The following is a 12,609-nucleotide window of genomic DNA, read 5'->3' as shown; positions in this document are numbered from 1 at the left end:
CTTCAGACTAAATAAAACCAAGTGAGATAAACCATTTTGGAAGAGAAGCATTTTATGCCTAAATTATACGTCTTCGTGTGTGGATAGTGCTCAGTTGTGTCTGACTCTTTGTGATTCCATAGACTCGCCAAGCTCCGCTGTCCATGGGATTTTCCAGCAAGAATACTGGAGTGGGTTGCCATTTCCTTCTCCAGGGAATCTTCCCAGCCCAGGGGTTAAACTTGCGTCTCTTGTGTCTCCTGCACTGGCAGGCGGGTTCTTTACCACTGAGATACCTGGGCTTCAGTAAATTATATGTCTAATCTATATTAGAAATCATATGTCTAATCTATATTAGAAATCATATGTCTAATCTATATTGAACTATATGACCTGATTAATCCCTCAACTATTTACTCCCCTCTGTTAAATATAAGTTCTCCAAATATTCCATATACCTAAGAAGTAGCCAGAATTTTATCCTGAAATTGCTTTCTTTGTTCAAAGAAGATGACTTGATACTTTCCCCTCCCCAAGTTTCTCTTTCATCAGGAAAGCCCCATCTACTGGTTCATGTGGCGAAGTGCAATAATTATTTGAATCTTAGGTTTCTGGAAGGATGGCCCTTGTATCCTTTTTTCCCTGCCTTTTAGTTATTTTAGAAGCATAGATATGGGGGTATGCCAGATGGTATTTTCACCCTAGAATCACAGATTGATAACCATTTAGCAGAGTCATCTTGAAGACATTATCCCACAAATATGATCATGAGATACTAGTCCCAGTAGACATCACTGATATTTGTTTCTTTTATATATCCTATATTAGTTTTTCTTGCCATTCTTTTACATCATAGGGAGCTTCCATTCTGAGAATGCTTGAAAACTGGATAACACCAGAGAAATTTCAAGCAGGATGTCAGGTATGATTTATTACTTTTATTTATTTTTATTTTATTTTTTTTTCTTTTCATTTTTCTTTCTTTTTTTTTTTTTAATTACTTTTAATACTATTAAAAAACTACATTGGCATGTGACTGATGAACGTTAAGATATGTGATTAAGGACAATTCCCCTTTTACTTTTACTTTCCTTGTTCAGGAATAGATAATATTGCAAACTCAAAAAAAGTGATTTCACATACAGTCTGTTACCTACATTGTGTCTGTAACTGTCACTTAGCACACGTTTCACAGAGAAGTTAAACAGATTACTTAGTTATTTTTGATATCCTTTACAGGGTTAGGGCTTGGAAAATGTCCTTTCCCTTCCTAAGATATTAGTAATAGAAACACTTTCATTTTGTGCTTACCAGTAACAAGTGAGGGACTATTATCCAGCGATCTAGGTCATCATGAACTTTTGACTAGAATGACTATATTGTGATTATTCAAAGTGAAGAAGAAAATGTCAGTATAGAATATTCAAAAGCACTAATCTAGATAAAATGAGTTACTTTTAGTATACTATAGGCTGCAATCCTCTCACTCAGAAGAAGCAAGAAACTGACTTAAAAGCCAGTAACAGCCGTGATGAAAACCACACAAACTGATCCAGGACTCAGAAGTCTCTTCACTGTAATCTCAGGCAAATCTCTTCTCTCTAGACACCAGTTTCCTTCACCCCCAAAATGTGAGTCGTATAAAATAGTATTTAAGGTTCCTTTCAGTCTCAAGATTGCATGCTTCTCCATACAAGACACTGTGAATATACAAGGAAGTTCCTTGAAATTAATTTTAAGCAGAAACTATTCACTAAAAATCATCATTAACAGGTAGCTATGATTATAATTATTACTATTTCAAGTGTCCAATTATTTTACTAAGAAAGATGACCTACATAAAACTCTGGAGTGAATTAGATCAAGAACCTGTGACTCTCATTTCCTCTCCCTTCCTTTGCCTGCCCTCCAGTGGCAGTGCTGAGCAGTCAGCCAACCAAAAGAACAAATATGAAGGCAGCGTTTCAAACTGGTTTCAACCCTCTCCCAGGTATCTTGGAGCAGTCCTGCTAGTATTGTTTTATCTCTCCATGGCTAAAAAAAGGAACTTAGAAGATAACATGACTTAGGTATAGCACCTCTTGAAAGTTTGAGCAACTTAGAGTGAAAATGATATGTGCAAAGTCAACCACTGGTTTATTTTCTTTGAAGACTCAAAGACCACTTAAGAAGGTTCTGTTTCCATCAAAGACATCCATATTTTAAACAGGACAATTCTAGAGCATAACAGAGAAGTGATTACAGTGGGAATTTTGGCAGGTTTCCTGGAGAACCACAAGCAGTGCCCAATTATGAGATTAGAAGACTAGGTATTTTCTTTAGGGATATCACAGTATCCCTGAAAACTCATATGCAGAGAGGTTTGGGGACCAGAACTGACAAAATGGGGAACCTTCTAGTTAAAAATATTTTGTATTTGCATTGTAAAAATATTTGAAAAACGAAGGCTTACATTTTATAAGGTAATTTTCCCAATTTATCCATTATCATCATCATCATTATTATTATTCCAAAGACTGTATATTCATTTCTTTAGAACAAAAGTCTGCAAACTACTCCTATAGCTTGTGGGTCAAATCCAGTCCACCGCCCATTTTTGTAAGGTCTGCAAATGAAAATCATTTCTACATTTTTAAATGGCTGGAAAAAATCAAAAGAAGCATATTTCATGACATGTGAACATTTCATGGAAGTCAAATATTAGTGCATAAATAATGCTTCACTGGAAAACAGCCTTGATTACTCACTTACATATTATCTTGGCTGCTTTGGGGCTATGGAGGCAGAGTTGGGTAGTTGTGACAGAGACTTATATGGCTCACAACACTTAAAATCTTTACAGCTTTTTATGGAAGAAGTTTGCTGAGAGCCCTGGCTTAGAGCCAAGCTTACCAGTTTTTATCTTTGCATATCACTTAAACCACTCATGAGTGATGGGGCCGTCTAGGGTCTGAGATGAGAAAGCAGTACTGGTGTAAATAAAGGTAAGGGATACAGCTGGTAGTGGACAGTTTAACACTAGTAAGTGAACATCATAGAATCATGAGTCTTCTTTCCCTAGCAGATCAAAAATGTTACGGTCTGTTGACTGTCTGCTGAACACTCAACTGTCCTTAAGTACCTCGCATTGTATATCCTGAAAAAATTAAACTTTTCCTCTCCTGTTCACAATTCCATTAGACTAAAAAAAAATTATCTCATTAATAATAAAAAGTATTTCTCATGCTTTACAAATAAATCATTATTTGTACAGTGTTTTTATAGGTTATGAAATGTTTTACATACAGAATATCATTCGATTTTCATTCTAGGTATACTTGCTATATTATACATTAGAATGAGATTGTTGAACGGCTCACTGATGTTGTGAAAGTATGGAAAAAGCAAACATTGACTTCTAAAATATTTATCTTTCACATGCAGAATTACTTGAAAAAATACAAATTTCAGAATGCCAAAACTTCAGATTTCTGGGAAGCACTTGAAGAGGTAATGAGAAGTATATCCTCAAAAATTTCTTTGATTAACAAATGATTTATCAATCATTTCTTTATCTGCTTATTCTATCCTTTTATCTCCCCTTATTTGTTGATTGATTATTCTCTATTTTTTTTTAAATCTTAGGCAAGTAATCTCCCAGTGAAAGAAGTAATGGACACCTGGACCAATCAGATGGGTTACCCTGTACTTAATGTGGACAATATGAAGAACATCACACAGAAACGTTTTCTGTTGGACTCGAGAGCTAATTCTTCTGAGCCACATTCAGCTTTTGGGTACGACTCTATAATGCACTTCAGGGGAAATTTGATGGAAATACTGGCAATTCATTTAGAACTTGTTCTTCGGTACCTGATTCATAAGCACAGTGTCTTTATGGAAATAAAGACATTTAGAAGTAGCTCAGTCATCTCTGGATTCAAAATGGTGGATTGAGCATGTGCACGCAAGTCTTATTCTTCCCAGAAGTGATTGAATAAGGAAATAGAAATACTAAAAGAAATAAACTCAGAGACGTAAAGAAAGCAGAGAGGAAGGGCTAAGTGCATGATAGACTCCTAGATGAAGAAAAGCAGAGGGAGGGATATAGACAGAAAACAAACTGAGAGGGTGCAGCCAGAGGAGGAGACTTGAGCAGAGCTGGCAGCTGAGTTCCCCTGCCCTAGATGGGCCTGGGCTCAGAGTCAGCACTCAGAGTGCGCGGCAGGTGTGAGAGGTGAGGTGGGAAGTAGGGCAGTTATGAAGTCTGCACTCAGAACCACTGTGTTAGCCAGACCCCTCTCCCTCCACTTTCCCTTCACTGACTGCCATTCTCTCCTCTGCACAGAGCTCTCAAAAGTCTGTCAATGACCCAGCAAAAACCCAGAGGGCTTTTTTTATTTTCTGAACAAATTGACTAAAACAGTGGAGGAGAGCTAAGAATTTCCACTTGGTTGGTGCACGCAGACTAAAGCTTTCCTCCTTGTGGCATTTGTAGGATGAACGGGCTGGAGCAGCCAGCTCCACTCACACATACACAGAGCCTCTAGTCAGACTTCCTGTTCAGCGGAGAAGTCTGTCTCAAAAATATACCTCTCTTCTCAACAGTAGGGGGGTTACATACAAGACACCAAGAATAATCAATTTAGTCCTTCTTTCTTAAACATGAATGAACGATCAAAGATAACAAGATGCATGAAAAAAATCTAAAAACATAAAAGTTGAAATCTCACATGAACAAACAATAAACCCATCTCAATAAGAGACATAATCGAAATAAAAAATAAATTTATGAAATATATTGAGATCAAAGCTCTTATACACATTAACTAAGAGCAGATTGTTTTTGAAAGGACAAACTAAAAATATAAAAGAGCTATGAAAGATTAAAATTTCAGTTGTCAAAGAAATTAATAGACCAATTAGAAATAAATTTGGAGAATTCTCTAAAAGTACAGGACAAGCATACACAGAACTGGTAAATGTGAAAGAGAAGATAAATATGAAAAAAACCTAGCACCAACTAATAGAAGTCTCTCAAAAAAGGAAAACAGAGAAACTTAATAGGCATATTATATCAAAGAAATAATAAAAGACACAAGGATTCTGATTAAAAAGCCCCATTGAGTACACAGTACAAAATGGTAAAAACCAAAACATACTTAGCTACAGCCTCATGAAATTTCAGAGAATAAGGGTACATGAGTTACTGTGACATTAGAATTCTTCACAACAGCTCTGAACACAAGAAAATAAAGCAGACATTTAAAATGTAGGTGCAAAAAATATTTTCAACCTCTGATTCTCTACCCAGTCCCTAAACCAAGTGTAGCAGCATAGTGAAGACATTTTCTGACATGCAGCCCCAGAAAATGCTTTCCACACAGCACTTAGAAAGTTACTAAGGTTACACTCTAGGCAAACTGGAGCAGGGAGAGAAAAAAATGAATATATAAAAACAGGAAGACACAGGATCCAGGAAACAGTGTATCTGTCCTAGGAGATCCAAGAAAGGAAATGCAGATCAGTAGCCATCCAGTGGGCTCCCAGTGCCCCAGGAGGACTGGAGCTGAGTTAGGTGATCTGCAGGAAAAAAGACAGTATGATTGGGAGGATGGCAAAATTGAGGAGTTGGTGAAGGCCTATCAGTTTGGTCAACTATAACGAAGAAAAATTAGAAAAAAAAATCAAGGCCGTATGTAAAAATTGTGACACCCCCCCCCCAAAAAAAAAAAGAAGCAGGTAGAATGATTTTATGCCACTGATAAAGTATAAGGAAAAGGAGTCTCTTGCGCTGGCCGGTGGATACTTTACCACTGATCTACCTGGGAAGCCCAAAAAGGAGACTACTTTACCCTTATAAAAAAAGATGTTAGGGGAAAGTTTTACTTAAGTGACTCAAGAGCCATGAAATCAAACCATAGAAAAGGAAATATAACTCCAACACACTTCTTGGCCAACAATAGGTATACAGCATAACTCCATATATGTTATTTATTGTCTTTTAGTTTTTTTATAATCAACCAATGGATAACATGTTAAAATTTTGTTCTGCTGGCAGGTTAGATTGTACATATAAACAGTTTTAACACTGTAACAAGGAAAAAAAAAATAATTGACAGAAGAAAGGAGGTGGAAAAGGAAGAAAAGGTGGAAGAGTGTTGGGATACTGATTCAGAGGTGGACTGAAGCTGGTTTTAATCCCAACTCAGAGATATTATGCCAGCAGCCTGAAGCTGGTCATGATGTGAGTTAATAGAAATCACTCTACCTGTTAAAGGGAGAATGAAAAAGAAAGCAGTGAAAGTGAATTAAATCACCCTCTTTCGTGGGTGAGTTAATAAATACTACCTAAATAATACAGAGGTATTTACAGTTACAGGATTAGACATCCGAAGAACTAAAACCAGAAGCATTTAAAAGAGGGTGCTTCTGAGAGAGGTGCTGGCCTGTGGGTAGGGTGGAGGAGACTGTGGCTTTTCAATAGCAGTTTTTCTAGTTTTTGATTGAGGATTTTTTAATTTACAATGCATAAATGAAATTCTCCCAAACATTTTAACAATGACAAACTCAACCAATCAAATTATTTTGTATATTTCATTTACAAGAAACTTCTAAAGAACACTACTTAGTGAAGTGAAAATGAAAGTCCCTCAGTTGTGTCCCACTCTTTGCAACCCCATGGAGCATCCAGTTCGTGGAATTCTCCAGGCCAGAATTCTGGAGTGGGTAACCTTTCCCTTCTCCAGGGGATCTTCCCAACCCAAGGACTGAACCCAGGTCTCCTGCATTGTAGGCAGATTCTTTACCAACTGAGTTATCACAGAAGCCCCCAACAATACTTAAAATGTTATTAAATTCCAATTATAATTTCAAATACAAACACCTAAAGACACAGCTTTATAAATCTAATTAAAAGATACTTTTCTATACATTTTTATGGACATAACAAATGAAAATTCACAAATATGACATATCAATTCTTGGAAATTTTCAACACATTAAGCTTTAAAAACAACAACAACAAAAATAATCAAACCTTTAACTTTACAACATGAGACTTTTCTAGCACATAAAAAGATGCTCAGCATTACTAAATATCAGAGAAACGCAAGTCAAAACTACAGTGAGGTTATCACCTCACACTGGTCAGAATGACAAGCATCAAAAAGCCTACAAACAATAAAAGCTGGAGAGGGAATGGAGAAAAGGGAACGCTGTTACACTGTTTGTGGGAATGTTAATTGGTACAAATACTACGGAGAACAGTATGATGATTTCTTAAACTAAAAATAGAACTACCAGATGATCCAACAATCCTACTACTGGCCATATATCCGGAGAAAGCCGTAATTTAAAAAGATACATTCACCCCAGTGTTCATTGCAGCACTATTTATAATAGCCAAGACATGGAAGCAATCTGAATGTCCATCAACAGAAGAATGGATAAAGAACATGTGGTATGTGTATACACTGCTACTCAGCCATAAAGGAACAAAATAGTGCCAGTGGAAGCAACATGGACAGACCTAGAGATTGTCATACTAGGTGAAGTTAAGTCAGAGAAAGACAAATGTCATATGATATCACTCATATATGGAATCATGTTTGGAACAGACACAGATTTCAAAAATATACTTGGGGTTACTAAAGGGGAAACATGGTGGGGGAGTATAAATTAGGAGCTTGGATTAATATACACACACTGTACATAAAATAGATGGCCAACAGGGGCCTACTGTATAGCACATGGAACTCCACTCAACATTCAATAATCACCTATATGGGGAAGGACTCTGAAAAAGCATGATATATGTATATGTATAACTGAATCACTATGCCATATACCTGAGACTGACATTGTAAGTCAATTATATTCCAATAAAAGTACAATAACAAAAAACTCCCCAGCACAACCAGATTTTTCTAGACATATAAACATGACTACTGAGTTAAGATATTCTAAGGATTTCAGTTAAAATTACAAATCCAATGTGTCATTCATTCCCTCTAATTTGCCAGATTTCTTAAACATCTCAAATATTGTAACAGCTGACAAAATATGTGCCACACAGCCAGGGGTTTCCAAACTTATCACCCTTGCATGACAACAGCTTTTACAAGAGTTAACACTATAGCCTTGCTACATAATTAGTTATTTTTGTAGACATGAATAGAGTGCCAACTGCCCCCACACCCACAGGGTCTCCCAGCCACGGGGCTGGCCACAGGAACCCAGGTGTGCCACTTTGGGGATATCACTTCAGACCCCCCTACCCAAGTGAGCCCCCTCCTGGACAGGATTCTGGCTAAATGTGACCCATACACTACATCCCCTGGACACCATTCCAACTTCATCCATGCTGATTTAATTGCCTTTTAGCTTAACACTTGCTTTGGGTGGAGACAATTTTGTACCCACCAGACTCCAGGTGGCTTCTAATTGCCACTGCCTGATTTCTATTGTAAAGACCCTTCACCTTCTTCCTCTCATTTTAAATAGTCTCACTGACCTTATCTTACAGTCACATATGTAAAGCATCACAAGATCACTTATTCAATAGCAATTAGGATAATATGAGGAAGGAGAATTACAGGGTATAAAGAAAGTGTCTCAGGAAGTGGTTAAGCTAGTAACTGTAAACTGGTTCTTTTATAGTTAGTTGTATGTTCCAGCAAATTATCAATAGATTGGCCCATTTTAATATTGCTAAAGCCTCTGGATATTAAAATCTTAAAAAACACTTCTCTCTCGTAAAACGAGCTCCCACTTGGCAGTTTCACAGTAATTATTCTCTCCTGCCATACGTGTCCACTGATACACTGAGCCTGAGGCAAGAGGTGTGGTGGAGTAGAGATGGCTACAGAAGACGTTCTGTCTTGAGGAAGTGATTCTTAAACTGGGTAAAACTTGGTGTTGAGGGTGACTGTCAGGGTTGTCACCATAGAAAACACGTATGAAGGCTCTAACGTTGAAAAGGAGCATTAAACATACGATGTGCAATACTGATCGGGCGTTTACTAAGTAGCTGGCACAGTTTTAAGTACTGTAGGGTATTTTATTATAACAGATGGAGAAATTGAGGCAGAACATGATTAAACAGCTTATTCAAGGTTGCACAAAGTGTAAGCGACTGCAGGCAGTCTGGCTCCAAGAACCGGGTGACAAAGAGGCTCTGGGAAGAGTGGGGGGCTGGGGGATAAAGCTGGAGAGGAAGGCGGGGGCCAGGCATGCAGACCATGTTAAAGATTCTGAACAAGAGTGTGCAAATTCAAGGAAGTTAAGGCGAGGATAGGTAGGATCACGTTTACATTTTTCAAAGTTCCCCTCTAGTGTACTATGGACAACAGATCACGTGGGGCCAGTGTGGATTCAGGGAGACCTGTTTGGATGATATCATAGCGGTGACCCCTGTGAGAGATGATGGAGCTGCTGGGGCCTGCACCAGGAGAGTGGTTAGGGCTGGGGGCATGTGGCAGATGTTCCAAAGATTGACTTGAGCTAAAATTTCCAATTAAGGAATAAACAGTGTACAGGGAATCGAATCAGATGAATTTGCAAGGAACAATCTCCTTTTAGAACATTGTTTTCATCTTGTTTATAGGGGTCATAGCCATATTTCTAGAGAACTGAAAAAGCTTTATAGACCCACGTTATGATACATATTCCATGCAGTAGGGAACAGAATCTGTTTCTTGGCTTCCAATTCAGGACTCTGAGAATTAAGTCACATTAACAGCACCTCAGGTATTTCCAAAAATTCAAATTGCCAAAAACTTTCTGTCCAAGGCATGGAGAATGAAGAACACTCAGAATTAATAAGCTACTTCCGATAAACTGGTTGGCACTTAAACCAGAGAAGCCAGTGGTGGTCACCTTGTTGAAACTCGTTACCAGTCTCCCCACCCCGAAAACCTCAGACACTCAGCTCTCCCACAGTAAACGAAATTCAGAGAAACTGGATATCTTGCAGAATGCAGGTTCTGAAAATTAATAGTTCACGCCAAAATAAAGGAAAATTTGAGTTTTTAGGCCCAATGAAGTCAGTCAGGGAGTGTCTGTATATCCTTTATTTTGGAGAGGAAAGATTATGCTGGAGAAGACTTTGTTTTTCATTCTTTCCTCTTCATAATATGTGAATGATTTGATACTTAGGTCTGAGCTGTTATCAGGTAACAGTTCAATTACATAAACCTATATAATTTATGTGATCATTCTAATAACCATAAATTGTTTTTTTTACAGTTACTGTTTATGTTCTAGCAGATCAGATTGGCTATCTTTAATACTGCTCTATAGTAGTCTTTGAACATATAAAATTTTTAAAATATATTTCTTTCTTGAGAAACAAACTTCCATTGGGAAACTTTCACGGTAGTTATTCCCTTCTCTCATTCACATCCACTGATTTGCTAAGTCAAAGACAGCCAATGGTGTTTTTAAACCTGTGGAATTGGATTTTTTAAAACCACTCCTGCATTATGGACCCCTCTCCAAACAAACAAAAAAAAACTTTATTGCCAATGGAACTAAGCATATCAGCCAGTCTAAAATCACTTTTAAAAGTTATAATAAATCTTTAAATTGCATTCAGGCTCCTCTGTCCATGGGGATTCTCCAGGCAAGAATACTGGAGTGGGTTGCCATGCCCTCCTCCAGGGGATCCTCCCAACCCAGGGATTGAACTAAGGTCTCCCACATTGTAGGCAGATTCTTTACCGTCTGAGCCATCAGGGAAGCCCCATGAAGATTTAGAACATGGAACTATACTAACATTTATACTTTTCTTTAAATTTTTTAGTCTGAATCTTCAGATACTTAAAAAAATTTTTTTAGATTAATAGATGCATGATTTTTAGTGATCATTTATCATAAAATCAATCTATTTGTTCCCTTTCTAAAAAAAAGTTACAGATTATATATACATAGGAAAATAAACCTAGAAAACACAGGCTAAAGAACATTTCTTTAAAATCTGTAGTGGTTCCTGAACAAATAAGAGAGAAAAAAGACATTATATAAAAAGTTGTCATTCCTTATTTTTCAATTTGATTTAAAAGCTAGATCATAATTTATGCCTAATACCCCCAGAGAGGAATCTTTTATTCCCTCCAATCCTAGTATTCACTCGCTCTCTGTTCAGATATATTCCTGTCTGGTAGACAACTTTAAGTCATACTATAAAGTAAATGACCTATTCCCTTTTCTCACTGCTTAAATCCAACATTAGGGAATTCTTGCTGATCAGAAATTTTTTATAACCTAAATGGCTCACAAGTATGTAAGTTATTGTTCTAACGCTATGGCCTCAACCCATCCATTAGAAATGGGTGAGTTTCACGTCTCCATCAGAAAGAGTTCTCTATGGGACAGGTTTACATGTCTTTGGCGGTCTAGTCAATGTAAACAGGTGGAAGAATGCTAGCAGGTATACTGGGGCAAAATTAGTTTCCTTATTTTGAAAATTAGATTGGCCATATTTATACTGCCAGAAACTGTTATATTGTTTTACATATTTCTGGAGAGAGGCATTTTTTTCTTTTTTTTTTAACTTATTTTTTAATTGGAGGAAAATTGCTTTACGGTGTTGTGTTGGGTATAATTTTATACACACACACACACACACACACATATATGGGCTTCCCCGGTGGCTCAGATGGTAAAGAATCTGCCTGCAATGTGGGATACCTCAGTTAGATCCCTGGGTTGGGAAGATCCCCTGGAGGAGGGCATGGCAACCCACTCCAGTGTTCTTGCCTGGAGAATCCCATGGACAGAGGAGCCTGAATGCAATTTAAAGATTTATTATAACCTTTAAAAGTGATTTTAGACTGGCTGATATGCTTAGTTCCATTGGCAATAAAGTTTTTTTGTTTGGAGAGGGATCCATAATGCAGGAGTAGTTTTAAAAAATCCAAGTCCATGGGTTGCTAAGAGTTAGACACGACTGAGCAATTAAGCACATACACACACATATATATATTCCCTGTTAGATATTTAAAAAGTGAATTATACCTTTAAAAATATACTCTTGAATTTTAGATAACATATAAGAAACTCTATCATTTCATTTATGTAATTTCTATTTCTTGATATTTTGTACTCTCAAATCTATTGTTTTATTCAGATTATAATAGATCCTGCAAGTGGTTCCCAAACTATAAAATTATATAGTCTTAACCCTCTAACTTTTTCTTGTCTTATGATGCTCTTAGAGGCCTCAGAGTAATATTTTTTTTACATGACCTTAGTAATATGTCTTATGCTTACTCTTAAGGACAGCCTAGTCCCAGACACCATGTCTTAGAGGGGACAGTGGAAGTGTGAAATCCTAACTGTATACATAGGGTATCCAGACACTGCAGAATCTGTTGTTTCAGTTGGGTTGGCATGGGGGAAAGGTGAGGAGATTGAAATGTTAGTCTGCATAGCAAAGCCAAATCAGCAGAGCAGTGAAAGGGTGAAATCTGGTAGGATATGACTTTAAAAAAACCTTTGTCTATCTGTTGAGAAGTTATAAGGTATCATTCTTAGGCTCACTGAAATCAGACTCTGATCATTCAAGTGAGAGTGACTCATAAGGAAATCTAGGAAAGGCTAGTTGGGGGTTGGCAGTGGAATATCAAACAGCAAAATACAACAGGCGGG

General features: G+C 37.3%; 1 protein-coding gene and 1 long non-coding RNA gene across 3 annotated transcripts in view; one reads left to right on the top strand and one right to left on the bottom strand.

The window, feature by feature from the left end:
* LOC136147922 (uncharacterized) overlaps window positions 1-12,609 on the bottom strand; it is a 60,363-nt gene that overhangs the window by 10,127 nt on the left and 37,627 nt on the right. The window lies entirely within an intron of this gene.
* The window catches only part of ENPEP (glutamyl aminopeptidase), an 82,825-nt gene that overhangs the window by 34,204 nt on the left and 36,012 nt on the right, over window positions 1-12,609 (top strand). For both annotated transcript variants that reach the window (XM_065907270.1, XM_065907269.1), the window contains 3 exons: window positions 836-901; window positions 3,403-3,468; window positions 3,604-3,755. In XM_065907270.1, coding sequence (XP_065763342.1) covers window positions 836-901; window positions 3,403-3,468; window positions 3,604-3,755 — 284 coding nt within the window. The remainder of the gene's footprint in view (window positions 1-835; window positions 902-3,402; window positions 3,469-3,603; window positions 3,756-12,609) is intronic.

The sequence above is a fragment of the Muntiacus reevesi genome, chromosome 16 (genome assembly GCF_963930625.1).
Source record: "Muntiacus reevesi chromosome 16, mMunRee1.1, whole genome shotgun sequence".
Classification (NCBI taxonomy): domain Eukaryota; kingdom Metazoa; phylum Chordata; class Mammalia; order Artiodactyla; family Cervidae; genus Muntiacus; species Muntiacus reevesi.
This window is presented reverse-complemented; position numbering and strand designations above follow the sequence as displayed.